The 14,237-nt window shown below is 38.1% G+C and overlaps 2 protein-coding genes across 10 annotated transcripts in view; both read left to right on the plus strand.

Moving 5' to 3' along the window:
* The first annotated feature begins 1,887 nt into the window (after window positions 1-1,887).
* Window positions 1,888-6,182, plus strand: pheta1 (PH domain containing endocytic trafficking adaptor 1). 2 transcript variants are annotated; one of them, XM_067522224.1, is made up of 3 exons: window positions 1,888-2,074; window positions 2,445-2,618; window positions 3,199-6,182. In XM_067522224.1, the coding sequence occupies exon 3, from the start codon at window positions 3,244-3,246 to the stop codon at window positions 4,138-4,140; it is 897 nt and encodes a 298-aa protein (XP_067378325.1). In that variant the 5' UTR covers window positions 1,888-2,074; window positions 2,445-2,618; window positions 3,199-3,243; the 3' UTR covers window positions 4,141-6,182. The 2 variants fall into 2 exon arrangements, with proteins under 2 accessions (XP_067378325.1, XP_067378326.1); XM_067522225.1 differs by having other exon boundaries at window positions 2,510-2,618.
* Window positions 6,183-8,379: 2,197 nt separating this feature from the next.
* sh2b3 (SH2B adaptor protein 3) overlaps window positions 8,380-14,237 on the plus strand; it is a 50,122-nt gene continuing 44,264 nt past the window's right edge. For all 8 annotated transcript variants that reach the window (XM_067522208.1, XM_067522209.1, XM_067522207.1 and 5 more), the window contains exon 1: window positions 8,380-8,666. The gene's annotated coding sequence lies outside the window, so the exon portion shown is untranslated. The remainder of the gene's footprint in view (window positions 8,667-14,237) is intronic.

The following is a 14,237-nucleotide window of genomic DNA, read 5'->3' on the forward strand; positions in this document are numbered from 1 at the left end:
ATTCATAGTGGCTTGTCATGGCAATACTCATCATAACACAGGCCGCAGCCAGTAGCTTAATGCCTTGAGCAAGGCACTGAACTCATAAGAAGACTGATTAGTACCGTGTAGTGGAAGGGATCATTGCATAAATAAATAAGTGCTTTAAAACCATTTCTGCCTTTTTTTCAAAGCAGAATAAAAAAGACTGATATTGGCAATCTATTACTCATATATTAATATATTACTCATACACAATTAATGTTATGTATTATAATATATTATGCTAATGAGTGGACCACAGAAACCTTAAAGCCCCTGTCCTCCTAACCACCAGAGCATGTCTTTCATACACACACACTTACACTCTTTTATACTTTCATATACTCTCTTCACCATAAGAAGAGAGACACTGATTTCCAAATTATTTGAAAGCTATTGATTTTAAAAAGTACAAAGATAAATTAAATCATTTTTCTAAAATATATGTTCATTCCAAATTTGAAGACAGCAACACATCTCAAAGAAGTTGGGAGAGGGCCAACAAAAAACAGAAAAGTTGTATAATGCTAAAGAATAAAACACGGTAAAACATCTCACAATTAATTAGGTTGATTGGCAACAGATCAGCATCATTACTGAGTATATAAAGAGCATCCCAGTGAAGCTGAGTCTTTTAGATTTAAGGATGGGGCAGTACATCTACAGTACATAAAGTCAATAACAGATTCAGGGAATCTGGAGAAATCCATGTACGCAAGGGACACGGCCAAAAACCAATACAGAGTGATCGTAAACTTTAGCCCTTCAGGCAGCACTACATTAATAATTGACATGATTCTATAGTGGAAATTGCTGCATGGGATTAGAAAGTTCCCTAAAACAAATGATCACAGTCTGTCGTCGCATAAACAAATACAAGTAAAACTCAACCATGACAAGACATTCACCCAGATAACCATCATACATCATCTACACAGCCACACACATTAAAAAATACCAAACATTAGAAACAGCTAGTAGAGACTTAAAACCTCTCTAATGTCTTTAATTTCAAGCTACATTGCAGCTCCTTCCAGTGATAAGATGCATAGTTCCAGATGACAAACTTCCGTCTGAGCAGGTATGAGGAACCAGGCGAATCTCTCTATAATCTTGTGTATTGATTGAATACAAATAACATTTAAAATATCTTGGTGGATTTCGAGGCAAGATTTTATGGATAAATACACAAGTGTGCTGATACCTGTTAGATGTCTTTGATAAGCATCTGTACTTTTCAAATACAGTAACAGTGATTAGGGTGATAGCTGTCTTGTGTAATGAATTGAATGACACTGGTAGTCAGCATCGGTTTAGAGGAAGTGCCAGCATGAGTATAAGCCCACAGGGCATCTCCATAATTCATGAGTATGTGGGTTGTATAATGTTTCTTTTTTCTGTTGTACTTTCTCTATAGCATACGTATGATAAATATATGCTAAACACCCAGTGAAAGAGATTTTACTTTTAAAGCAGAGCTGTATCCACAATTGGTTAAAGTACAAAGAATTATTTAAGTGTTTCTTTTTTTTACGTTTAAACAGAGTTTTCTATTTGTGAAAAACAGGAAACCTTTGAGAAACAGTGAGAGTCACTGCTTTTGGTTCCTCATTCAAGATCCATCAAAACCTAAAAACAAAAAAAAAATAATTAGACGTTTCAAATGTAGACAACAACGCGGAGGCGCTAAAACATGTTTAAAAACATTTTAAGAAAATCTATACCGACGTTTAAATATTTCTGTTCTAACATGCCAATGTTACAGCAGCCGCGTGCCGGAAATGCTACCTTTACAGGGGCAAAAACGGGGCGCGTTTGTTTGTGTTACCTATCATCCTGGTTGACGTACGGGACGCCAGGAACGCTTAGGGCTTTGGTACGGAAGACTCCGCCCAGTCAAGCTTACCGCATACTGTACGTGTTCTCCTTGACGGTCACGTGACAGAGAAGGGGAAAAAAAAAGAAAGAAAGAAAGAAAGAGGGGAGGCGAAAAAAGGAAAACAAAAAACAAATTAGCTATGTGTTTGACAGAAGGATGCGTCTTTATCTGAAGGTAATAAATAGCAGACTTAGCTAGTTTGCATCATTTGTGGAGTTATCTCAGTGCCAACTGTGTAACTTAGCGCTATACTTGCTAGCTAAGTTAACAAGTACTCAGCGGTTTGCTGACGCTGGTTGTACAAATCTGATTCAGCAAAGTGACGTTAATGTTATTTTTCCTTGCACAAGTACGTTTAGACTTTTGTGCTTGTGCCTTTTTTGTTAACGTAGCCAAATTTTAATTACTGCGAAGTCCGGATGTGTCAGAAGCTTGTGACTAGCAGCCCTCTCTTGAATCATTTCTGCACAAAACGACTGGAAACAAACTGCTAATCTGTAACACGTCTAAAAAAACCCAAATGCGTGTCATCGTTTCCACTCAGACTGCGGCAGTCATAGAGCGAATATCGTATTTTTAAAAGGCCCGCAATCCGTTGTGTTGTTCCAGTCTTCAGTGGGAGATACGGAAAAAGGACAAACTTGGACTGAGACATGTTAAATCGTGAAGGTGTGATGGGAGGACGCAGGCGGCTGTAAACTGGACAGAAGATGAGCAGGTGAGGAAAAATGTATTTTTAAACGTGTATTGATATTCAGATTGTCAGTATAACAACACAAGCAAGGATGGTAAAACTTAAGTGCTTCATAAATTAGATTAGATTAGTTGTTGTTAACAGAGAAAAGTCTGAGCCTCAGCTTACAGTTGTGATTGTACTTTGAATAACCACAACAATTATGCCCTTTTGCATCAGGAACCCTGTTAACGTGACCTACATTTTTCAAGTCTAGCCAGAATTTCTAATCTGAAACATTTTCAGTTTTATTTTGACAACCCACTGCCTGAGCACTTCAACTGTGACAGGTAAAACAAAACGATAGTGCCGCTAGAGGAGTGAGAGCACAAGAGAGTATAGGTTGAAATCCAGTACCAATCAGTACCACTGAGAGCCCTCTCTAGGTTCTGATATTTTCCAGCAGCAAGTAGCCCAACTTAAAGTAGGGAGAGTACCTAATCTAGCAAAATCATCTGGTGCAGTGAGGTGCTGCAAAAAAAGATGCAGGCTCTTCTTGGATCCTTAAGGGTGGGCTAATCTGTTTAACCTTGGGAATGACCTTTGTCTTTAAAATGTTCTACAGATAAAAAAAAAAAAATCATCTACTCAGGAAAAAGGAGGCAAGAACATGAAGCTGAACGAACGCAGCGTGGCACACTATGCTACCTGTGACTCCCCCCCAGACAAGACAGGTTTTCTGTTCAAAAAGGGTGAGCGAAACACGGCTTATCACCGGCGCTGGTTTGTTCTGAAGGGTAACATGCTCTTCTATTTCGAAGAACGTGACAGTCGTGAGCCCATCGGTGTCATTGTTCTTGAAGGCTGCACTGTGGAGTTGTGCGAGTCAGCTGAGGAGTTTGCTTTCGCCATCAAGTTTGAATGTGCCAAAGCGCGGGTGTACAAGATGGCTGCTGAGAATCATGCAGCCATGGAATCTTGGGTGAAGGCATTGTCAAGGGCCAGCTTTGACTATATGAGACTGGTGGTGAAGGAGCTTGAGAGACAGCTTGAAGAGATCCAGGAGGTTGCAGGAGGTGGTTATGTTGGCGCTGGACTTGGAAGTCTGCAGGGCAGGTCTAAATCTTCAAGGCGAAATCAGATGGCACGATCTAGGTCAGGAGCATCTTCCTCTTCATCGTCTTTATCTTCCTCATCATCTTCATCAAATGCCATCCCTGTAGGCACCTTCTCTGCCTATAAGAGCATCCAGGATGAGGTGCAGCTCCTTTCTGGGTGTTCCAAGGAGAACGGTGTTGCGTGGAGTAAACCACCATTCGCCTTGGCTAACGGCTTTGCTGAGGGATCGTCCTCCTGTGTGGCCTGGGAAGGATGTGCAGACTCTGAAAATAGCATTGTGATTGGTTATGGGGCTGATGGTGTCAGGGCTCCACCAGTGCCACCCAGGAGAAGGGGAGCATCTCTGGAAAGCCCTGTCTCCCCCGGCACTGGCTGCTTCTCAAAACTCCATGAATGGTACGGCAAAGAGGTGAAGGAGCTAAGAGTCCAGTGGCTGCAGGGCCAGTAAAATGATGGAGGTGGATTGTTTCTTTTTCTGCAATAATATATCATTCCTAAAATGTTACACAGCCTTACAACTAACCAGAAACAACAAAAAAGACATTTGAGATTGATTTTGGATCTTGTCTGGTACAGGGGAGTCAATCTGAGTAGTACTACAGTATATACAATGAAGGAAATTTTAAATAGCCACATGTGGTCTTTTCAACAGCTTTGCTGTGTCATTTGTCAACAACGATTTAAAATGTAAATGCAGTATTTTAAATCAGCTGCCTATATTAATAAGCAAAAAGACTGGCCTAGAATAACTTTATAGAAGAGATGAACATGCTGTTATATTCTGTTTTTTTTCTCTGCTCATCTACATTCCAAATACACTCATGCAGTTGTTCTGTAAAGTTGTAGAAATCTTAATACGTTTTTAGATGTACACACACCAACTACTTTTCCAAAAAACAAATGCGAACAGATGGATGATTCTGTGATATGCAAATGAAATGAAGAAAGCCACATAAATAATGATCTAAAGATACTGCACAAAACAAATCCACATAGATCATGTTGCTATAGTGACACGCAAACCACGGGGAACAGAAAATCTTGCTGCTGTACGATTGAATTCTCCCTTTGGTAATGTCTAAGCTTTCCCCTTTTTAGTATTTTGAACTATGTGCCGGATTCTGGATATTAGTGTGATTTATAGAAAAGAAACCGCAGAGTGACAATTGACTGAGTACTATGACATTAACCATCTGTGAAGTTTTAAACTCAGGACTTTGAGTTTTTTATAATTTCAAACCACCATAACACTAAGACTTTTAATATACTGACTTGTAGAGAAGCAAAGATGCTATTGGCACAAAAAGTGATGCTGGGGAAAACTAGTCCAGATTCTCCTCTATACTCCCAGAGGAGAACATCTCACCCCAGAGGCCTTATGTCTTCTAATGCCAGAGCATCCACTTGAAAGTCACTGGGGACTGGGATGGTATCTGGATGTCTACCTCAGAGCAACATTCCCTGGTATTTTTAGCTCTGGGTAGCCAGCGGCCAGATGATGCTGTGTCACAAGAGTGCTTGTCACTTCATTGTCTTGGATATCTTTTTATTTTATAAAAAGAGTTTTGTTTTTTTTGTTTGATTGTTTTTATAAATTTTGGGCAGTTTTATATTATACAATGGAATCATCTTAATTTGATCATTTTTTTTTTTTAACAACCTATTAACATGAATGTTACTGAATGAGTCTAACTGTTTGTATGTGAGCATCTAACCTCATAGTTTGCATATAAATCTTTATTATTCCATGTTGGACGTTCACCCCAGCAGTCTATAGAATGAACCTTTTTAATATGACTGCTCATGCTGTACTTTATCCATACACATGCATCCATGTACATTCATGTTTCATATGTGCCTTATTTTATTTTTATTATTCTGGTATTGCACTTGCAACCATTATCACAGAACTAGAGTGACAGGAGAGATTGACTTTTTCTTTCCCAGCTTCACTGCCGTTGTCTTTTCTTCTCTTGCCAAAGGCTCATCTCGGAGCAATCACTTTTTGACAATGGCTCAGTTCCTGCAGTCTGTCACTACTATAATCTATTACTATATCACTACTATTACACATGTAGCTTGTAAAGAAAATTCTATGTACAGAGAGTGGGGATTGTGATTTTTAAAACAGCAATATCCAGATAGTATTTTTTTGACACATACTATCTAAAATAAAGGGTGTAATGGTGTGGATTGTACCAACTCAAGAAATGTGTTATTGTCTTTAGAGGTGAGAAGTCTTTTTTTTTTTTTTTTTACAACTGTGTAAAGTGATAATTTGACCTACCTTTATTCGAGAGTGCCAAATGAGGAGTGCAACCTAAATACAAAGTTACCAATTATTCCTTTTTCCTCATTATCTTCTATTTTCAGCATGATTGTGTACAATTTGAGTATTGAATAACTAATTATTTTAACACATTGCTCTTCTATGGTACACTGAAAAGACTTACAGCAATTCACCCAATAAACTGTTTAATATGTTGTAAACTCCTGATTTGTGTCTGATTCCTAATAATGCTGCAGCAGTGAGACATTTTTTAGTCATTGGTGTGGCTATTTCCTCCTTTATTTTTTCTATCTAGAGACAAGTGCAGCAAGTTGGATCACCTGCATTCGTACAGTGTGGGCTGGTGTTTTGAAACCGCACACATTCTTGCTGCTGTTCAACTCATATTCCACTAGGTGTCACTGTGCAACAATTTTAGATAGTAGCTTTTAACCCTTGGCCTTATAGAAAACCTTAAAGACGTGCACTTGTTGGACAGGCGTTATAAACTATCAATTAATCGAAGATTTTTATTCATATCTACTTTTATAATAAGTGCAGTTATGGTTGGCCCTATATGAATGACATCATATTAGTGTTGCACTTTGGATTGGCTTGCTGCAACTCACAGTATGTCATTTCAATTCAGGTAGTTTATACCATTGTTCTTACCAGTTGTAGCTACATTATGTTATGTTGAGTATGTAATGTGTCATTTAATGTCGTTATATTTTATAAGGACATTATAAAATGGGGTCAACCTTTAGCTCTCTCTTTTTTTTTTAAGCCGCATGGCTTTGCTCTTACATTCAGTAACTTTAGGATGTTATTGCTGCAGAGGCAGACATCCACAGATTGCCGTTTCCTGATGTAACGTTACAGAATCTAAGTCTGGAGAGTTTCTCCAGCTTGTCCACAGGGCTACTGACTGCAGATATCACCACACTTCCTGTTTGGTCATTTCAACATAAAAGTACAATATAAAATAAAATAAATAACGTAAGAAAAACAGTCCTTAGCCACTTCAGTAGATAGACTTATATGAGGGCCAATGCTTTATTCTTGTTATATCATGTTCTTATGAAATCCACAATGATCAGTTAAATGTTCATGATTGAAAATTGATAAATTCAATTATAATTTTGTTAATATGATATTACTGAGTTATAATTATCAATGCATTCATGTTTTTGCTAAAACAACCTTATAGCTGTGATCAGATGTTTAGAATCTAATAATTATATTTTGAATCACTATGCACTGGTTGGTAGCTTGTGAATTTCACATTGGAGATCAATAAAGTCTTGTCATACAGCATTTTATATCTCTAATACATATCACAAAAGTCACTCCTGTAGTTACCAGAGACGGCAAGTAACTAACTACATGTACTGAAATTCTTAAGTACAGTTTTGAAGTTCTTGTACTTTATGGAAGTATTTAAATTTAAGTCTACTTTACATTCATTCTACTGTTTTATTCATTCTACATCTTTAGTTAGTTAGCTTTTATAGATGAGGATGTTTAGTCCACAAAAACTAATAATTAGGATTTATTAGTATGAATTAATCACCTGTTAACACATGAATTGCTTAAAATCTGTTTAAAAATTACAAACTGTCACTTGATGCTTTTGTTAATTTTATTTCATCACATGGTTGTTAATGACTCACAAAACACAAAATATTAACAGCAAATTTTTAAGCATAGCACAGAATAAAGGTGACATTAAACCTCCGGGCTCGGAGCGGCACTGCACAGATGGGGATGGGAATGGGCTGTTAGGGGTTCAGTATCTTGCCCAGAGACAGTTCGACATATAGTGAATTGATTTTCATTTTTCATGTTTTTGTGATTCATTTACAACCATTTGTATCAAGAATATAAAGAATAAATTTAACAAAAGATAAGAATCAAGCAGTGTGTAGGTGTTTGCAAATGTTTTGGAGCAGTGTAGTTCTATCACCTCTGGTAGGTAGTTATTAAAATGTAGAGAAGAATTGATATAGGTAAGTAAATTAGACATATTTCAACTTTGTATGTAAGTACAGTGCTTAAGCAAATGTATGTAGCTATTTCTTGCTCTGTAATCAAAACTGGGAGTGTCCGTTTTGGACTTTTAGTTTGATGCTTTGCTTAAGCACCTTCATGAAAAAGGTTTAATGCAGGATTTAAATTAAACAATTAAACACTTGTTGTTTCATTTGTTGTAGAGCTAGTTTAATTAAGTGCTTCCCATCTATGGCAGGTAAGGCCAAAAGGCCGTTTGCCGCCTAGTGGTTTAATCTGGGTTTGTTTACTGGTAGTCTCCTCTTGCCTGCGCCCGCCTCTTATTGTGAAGAGACAGACCCGGAAGCAATTATTTCGTTTTCCTCCAACTTGACGCTGCTGGACCGCGGCACTTTTTTTCTTTTTTTTTGACAGCGGAAATGAGGAGTCGCCACTTTTCCGTGTCAAGTTCGTGGTTGAAAGTTTTCTTTCCTTTTTTTTTCTGCAGAGGAACCGTCGCATGCACTCACAATGAGAGAGACAGGGACGGACGTTACTGCGTGCGGCTTTTCCTCCTGTGTCCACTCACTGTTGCTTCTCGCCGACGTCGATTTGACCAACTTTAGATGCTTCTCAACACGTTTCCGTTATGCAAAGTCCAACTTGTTGGTTAGTCGTCGAGCTGCGGTGGGTGCCCATCCGAGATAACGGAGAACGTGAGTATGCTGTGAGGGTTGAGTTTCAGTCAGCTTTTATTACCTTCTTCTTGTGCCAAAGTGTTTTTCATATCACCAGCCTCTCAACCACATGGGGGATTAGCCCTCACGGCGAACGGCAGCAGTAATGCGGACAAAGGTTCCGTCCGAAATGACATTTTCTCTTCGCTAACCCTCGTCGAAAAAAAAAAAAAGTGCTCTTGTGAAATATAAAGGACTTTGCATTGCTCCTGCTCGGTGGTGCTGGTGCAGAGTGTTTGGACAAAAGTAAAGTTTTCTTTGGTCCACTTTCCAATTTGACAAAGTGAACAGCTGCCCGGGAGGGAGGGAGGGGATACGGGGCATCAAAGGCCTTAGGATTATCCTGTTACTGTTTTTGACTGTTTGAGTAGCTGCACGTTTCTAAGACACTGGACTGCAGAGGAATATCAACAGTGTTCCAGCGTCCTCCATCTTCCATCGTGTGGCCATACTCTTAAAGTGGGAGCCCGTTACAATTCCTTGCTGCTGTAACAAACACTTTCATTATCAGTGGGCCTCACATGTATTTTTTTTTCTTTGAACAATTGACTAATTAGTTCAGTGTATAAAACATACATGGACCTTTATTTTTTGCCAAAGCCTCTCAGATAAATATGAGAAGAATCCGGTAAACTAGCAACACTTTACATTTCTGAAGCTGGTACAAGTGAGTTTCTGCCATTTTTTTTTTTTTGCTTAAAAATAATTTAAGTGATTAATCGGTTAAAACATTTGTTGACATTTGAGTTTTGTAATTAACTCATCAGCTCTGGGGTTTAAAATTTCATGAGATTTAATATCCTATCTAATGACTATCATGAGCATAGGATTAGTTATTTTGATTCTCTGTGGTTTGCATTTATATATTTTGCTAACTTGTAAAGGTAACGTAACCAGTGTCTTGTAAACCTTTGTAGGCTGGGCACCTACAGGCATATGACACATAAAGTACATTAATTAAGTCAAAATGGCTACTTTTCTTCTGGGGGTCAATGAGACCCTACCAGTTTGTTTGTCCCAACCAGGCTAGTTGGGACAAAATATGTAGTAGTAGTAGTAGTAGTACTAGTAGTAGTGGTGGTGGTGGTGGTGTCATCTATGAATCTCATTTTCAACATTACTCAGTGCAGAGATCTATCAGTGGTGGTTTAAAAAAAGATGATGTAATATTAAAACCTAATGTCTTATTTGTCATTTATATATGTCGCTGTGCATATGTTACCCATGAATATCCAAAATCTTCACATTTAAGATGCTCTGGATTGTTGTTGGCAGCAGTGTGGTATTGTTTGTTAAATGTAAGTGTGCACATGCTTCGAGTCAGTGATCACCCCTCATGACTTCTGCATGGAGAACAGAAACAAGTCGGAAGCAGCTACTTGGTTTCACAATCCACTGAACCCAGTGTTTCTATCTAGTCGTGTGATTTATTTAATAATATATGGCTCTGAAATGAACTTTTCTGTATTATGAGTACATGGCTTCTGATGTCTAAGGTTTCTTTTCTTTAAAAGCAGGACATTTACTTTTAAATGAGTATTATATACATTTAATATGTTTTTTAATATAGGATCGGAGCACTTGCACCGCTGCCTTTTTATCACAATATAGATACACAGTGTCTCCTTGATATTAGAGAACTGTGTACTTGGCAGGGTTATCTCCGCAACAAAGCCATCTCTTTAGCCTCAACTGGGCAGCTGTAGCTCAGGTGTTTAGAACTGAACATTCCCCAAGTGCAGGGATATTAATGTCATAAAAAAGAATATATCACAACAAGTTGTCTGCTAACATAACTAAATGAAATTACAAAAAAAGCCAGATTTGATATGGGAAACTTAAATCTGGGATTCCAGGTGACTGATGTACCTTCTGAACCCCTGCTACAAAATCTACAAGAGTACAGTAAAAATCTAAACAGTACAAATAGTTTTACTGCAATGCAAAATTGACAGTTGCAAGAAAGGGCCAAGTGCTACATGCTTATTGATTTTGTTATTGAATGACAAGACCTTGAATGAAAAGTCCGGAGAATTAATAAGTAGGAATAGGAGCAAATGGTCAAATTCACATCTTTTAATCATCAAACATTTAGCATATTTGCTTTGTTTCTAAAAGAAAATGATGGTTAAAATAATAGATTAATTTTCTGGTAATAATGAGCAGTCTGCTAATCAATTACAGAGCTGCGGTTAATCGGTCAGTTAGTATGGCGAAACGATTGATCACTTGATCCGCAAAATGTGAGAATAATGGACATCAGGGTCCTTGTATTGAAAAAACTTCTATATCAGGTTACCAGGTTATACCTATATTTGTATGTGACTTTTTCTAACATGACTTGAATACTCCACTGGAGATTTTACCTCCCATCATGGTGACTGAGACATCTTTACTTGAAAGAAAAAACTGCAGCTTTTTATAATTTGGACATTACTGTTTTAATTTGTCAATTACCCGTACATGTATGCATATCTGATGTACTGATTGTTGTTTCAGATAAAAGTAGTGTACAATCTCTGCTATCAGCTGTAGATTAGACAAAGTCGCGGTTCCTTTTATTATTATTTTTTTTTAACTGAGATGTTATCGGATGTCAGTGCTTCCACTCCGCTCAGGGGTTCTAAGAAATCCACTGGTGAGACCACGAGAGAGGTCTGACCCACAGCAGCCCTCAAGGGGGGATGTAAAAGGAGGCAAAAAGAGAACGAGGAAAAAGGAGCCTTGGGAGATAACTTGGCAGGCAGACAAAGTAGGAATCTGCAAAGAATGACGGAGAAAGACGGAAGAGACAAATTAGGCCAGAATTGGAAGAAAAAAAGTGTTTTTTTCTGGTGACAATGGAGAGCTTTAGCAGCACAAAACAACGTTATCAAGCATTTGGCGTCTGAAAGTGTGATGTGACTCACAGCACTGGTAGATCAAATAGCTAAACCTAAAATAATAACTGGATTCTCACCACACACACTCAGGGTATACAATAGTTTTCGTGTTTGTGCAAGTGGAGGGCGTGTGTGTGTGTGTGTCTGTCTGTTTTTTCCAAAGCAACAATAATTAGTGTGTGTGCTTGTGTGTGTGTGTGTGTTTACCCCAATGCACCCCTGTTCTTCTTGATGGAAAAATGTTGATTACAGGCTGGATTTAGCTGCAGCAGTATGAGGATGTTGCCTAAAAAGTGTGTGCCTGTAGGTTCTGCACTTGCATTGTATTAATTGATATGTGTGTGTGCGCACGCACAGTGAGGATGTGGGATTAAGAATTATTTTTCCCAAGTTTATTTTTCAAACTTTAGAAATTAGACCCTGGAGTTTTGCTTTCTAGTAATGAGTGTAGTAATGACGTTGTAAATTAGCTGACTAAACAGTCAAATTTACTTTAATGAAACACACTTCCCAAGTCTAAAGATCATACATTCAGGTTGTCTGCCTTTTCTAAAGCAAAATGCTAAATATTCCCTAGTTTAAGTTTTTATCAAGGTATTTGTTTGCTTTTCATCACCTGATACATTAGAATTGCTTTGTCTGTTGATCACGCACAAAGCAAGCAAACTAATTGTGAGCAAAGAAATTGTGAATGCTGTTTTGTAATTGTATGTATTATAGACCAAACAATAAGCTAAGTAAGAAAATAATAACTGAAAATATTTTTTTGTGGCAGCCCTAAATGCTTCACTCCTCTGTGTGTTTATCAGAAATGGGAAACATGTCTAAGTGGAAGTGAAAGTAGGAACGCATTCTCATGAAATACTCACATCATGCCACAAAAGTTTATTCCCAAAGCAACGCGTGTGTGTGCGTGTGTGCAATCACTGCAGAACACACAAAAACGAAACAGCATGTTTTTTCGGGTGATGTTAATGTGTTAAGTGGTATTTTGTTAGTGGTAACACTGAAACTCAATTGGCTCCTCATGAGGCCCAGTGTGGAAAAGTTTATAACTCCTGAATTAGCCTTCCTGGAAGTCAGATGCTTGCAGATGATTCACAGCCGATCAGAGTGACTGAAGGAGTCAATTATCTCACACTCAACCCCTCCCAACAGCCCCACAGACACACATACATTTATACATAAGGTATATTATTATATCATAATTCACAATGAACCAGAAACACATCACAAGTACGGATGACTCATTCATAAAGTCCTTGTGGATTTCAGACAGAAATGTCTGACGTACTCTGGAATGTCTGTCAGGCTGGAACATTTGAGTCTTGAATGCTTGAATTGGCTGAATTGTACTGATTCAACTCAGTCGAGTTGTGAATGATTGGTTGTTGTTTTTCGGCTTTTTAAAAACTAAACCATTATGTTAAGGTCAGTGTTTGGTAAATTTGTAGTTGAGAAACATACATAATCTGTTTGGTTATACAGCCTATGTGTATTTAATGTTGTGTAATATGAAAAGTCAGCCAGTCTTTTTTTTTTTTTGGCCAGGGCTCAGTTGGTGCAGGAAAACCTTTTTATGCATGTATCCAGATTTTGTGCTGTTTTGTTTTGAACTAAAGCTTTGTGCATTGCTGTACTCTACACGATCTTGCATTATGTCCACGTTTTTTTGTGTAATAGTATAATGGAAGTGAACTAAACAACATCAGGAGTTGAACTGATCAGTCTTAGCGTACACAAATATAGTTCACGTCTTTGCATTTTGAATCTTGATAGAGGACACCTTGTTTTTTGAAAAAATTGTTATGACCATTTAGTTTTCAGTTTGTGACATTCTATAGCCCATATAATTAACTCCTGCATCAAAAAAGTAATCTATAGACTAATCACATTGCTCGGGCCCTAATCATCAAGTTTTAGAAATGACGGCAGGATGTAAGACAACACAAAGGCAAAAAGGCATTTAATTATAGTTCACTTAAGATTTTGGGACTTTTTAAATCGATGGGGATATAGGAATTTGCTCAGTCTGACTTTTTCCAGCCCCGACTGAAAGGGCATGTTTGTTTGCTGAGCCTTTCAATATAGATCTCATTGTGTATTGTTAGTTTGTCAGCTACAGTTTGATGCCTGCAGTGTTTGTAATGCCTGACAGCCACTACTGACCTCATTCCCTTTCTCACCTCCTCACACATCACATTCATGCAGCCAAAGCCAAAACTTCTTGTTCCATTTTTTGCCTGTAATTATGTCTCTGGGAGCCCTATGTTTTAGTATTTTGATGTGCCAGGGCCTGTCTTTGCAGGATAATGATAGACTGTGCAAAGACAGTTTGTATTAGTCATTTGTAGGATGTGGGGCTGCTGAATTGATGCATGTTGCTGAAAATGTAACTAGGTCATTAGGACTTGCTGGATACACACATGTAAAATGTTTGGGAGGGGGGATCCAAAGAATTTTCGTTCTTTTTTATGACACCTTGCTATTGCTGTGCAATTTCCTTCTTATCAGCTCAGATTGAGCCTTTGAGTTTTGCTACTTTCCCAACCTGCCCCCATCTCCCTGTTTCCAGACTACAGGAAATGCCCAGAAAGCGGCTGGGCTTTAATTTTGTGCGTCTTAAGAATAGCAGCATTGTGTTGTGTTGGAGCCTGCATTGTTGTGG

Source organism: Channa argus, chromosome 11, assembly GCF_033026475.1.
Source record: "Channa argus isolate prfri chromosome 11, Channa argus male v1.0, whole genome shotgun sequence".
In the NCBI taxonomy this organism is placed as follows: domain Eukaryota; kingdom Metazoa; phylum Chordata; class Actinopteri; order Anabantiformes; family Channidae; genus Channa; species Channa argus.

What these genes read in the sequence shown, in the direction of transcription:
- pheta1 (XM_067522224.1), top strand. Translation starts at nt 3,244, where the DNA reads ATGAAGCTGAACGAACGCAGCGTGGCACACTATGCTACCTGTGACTCC.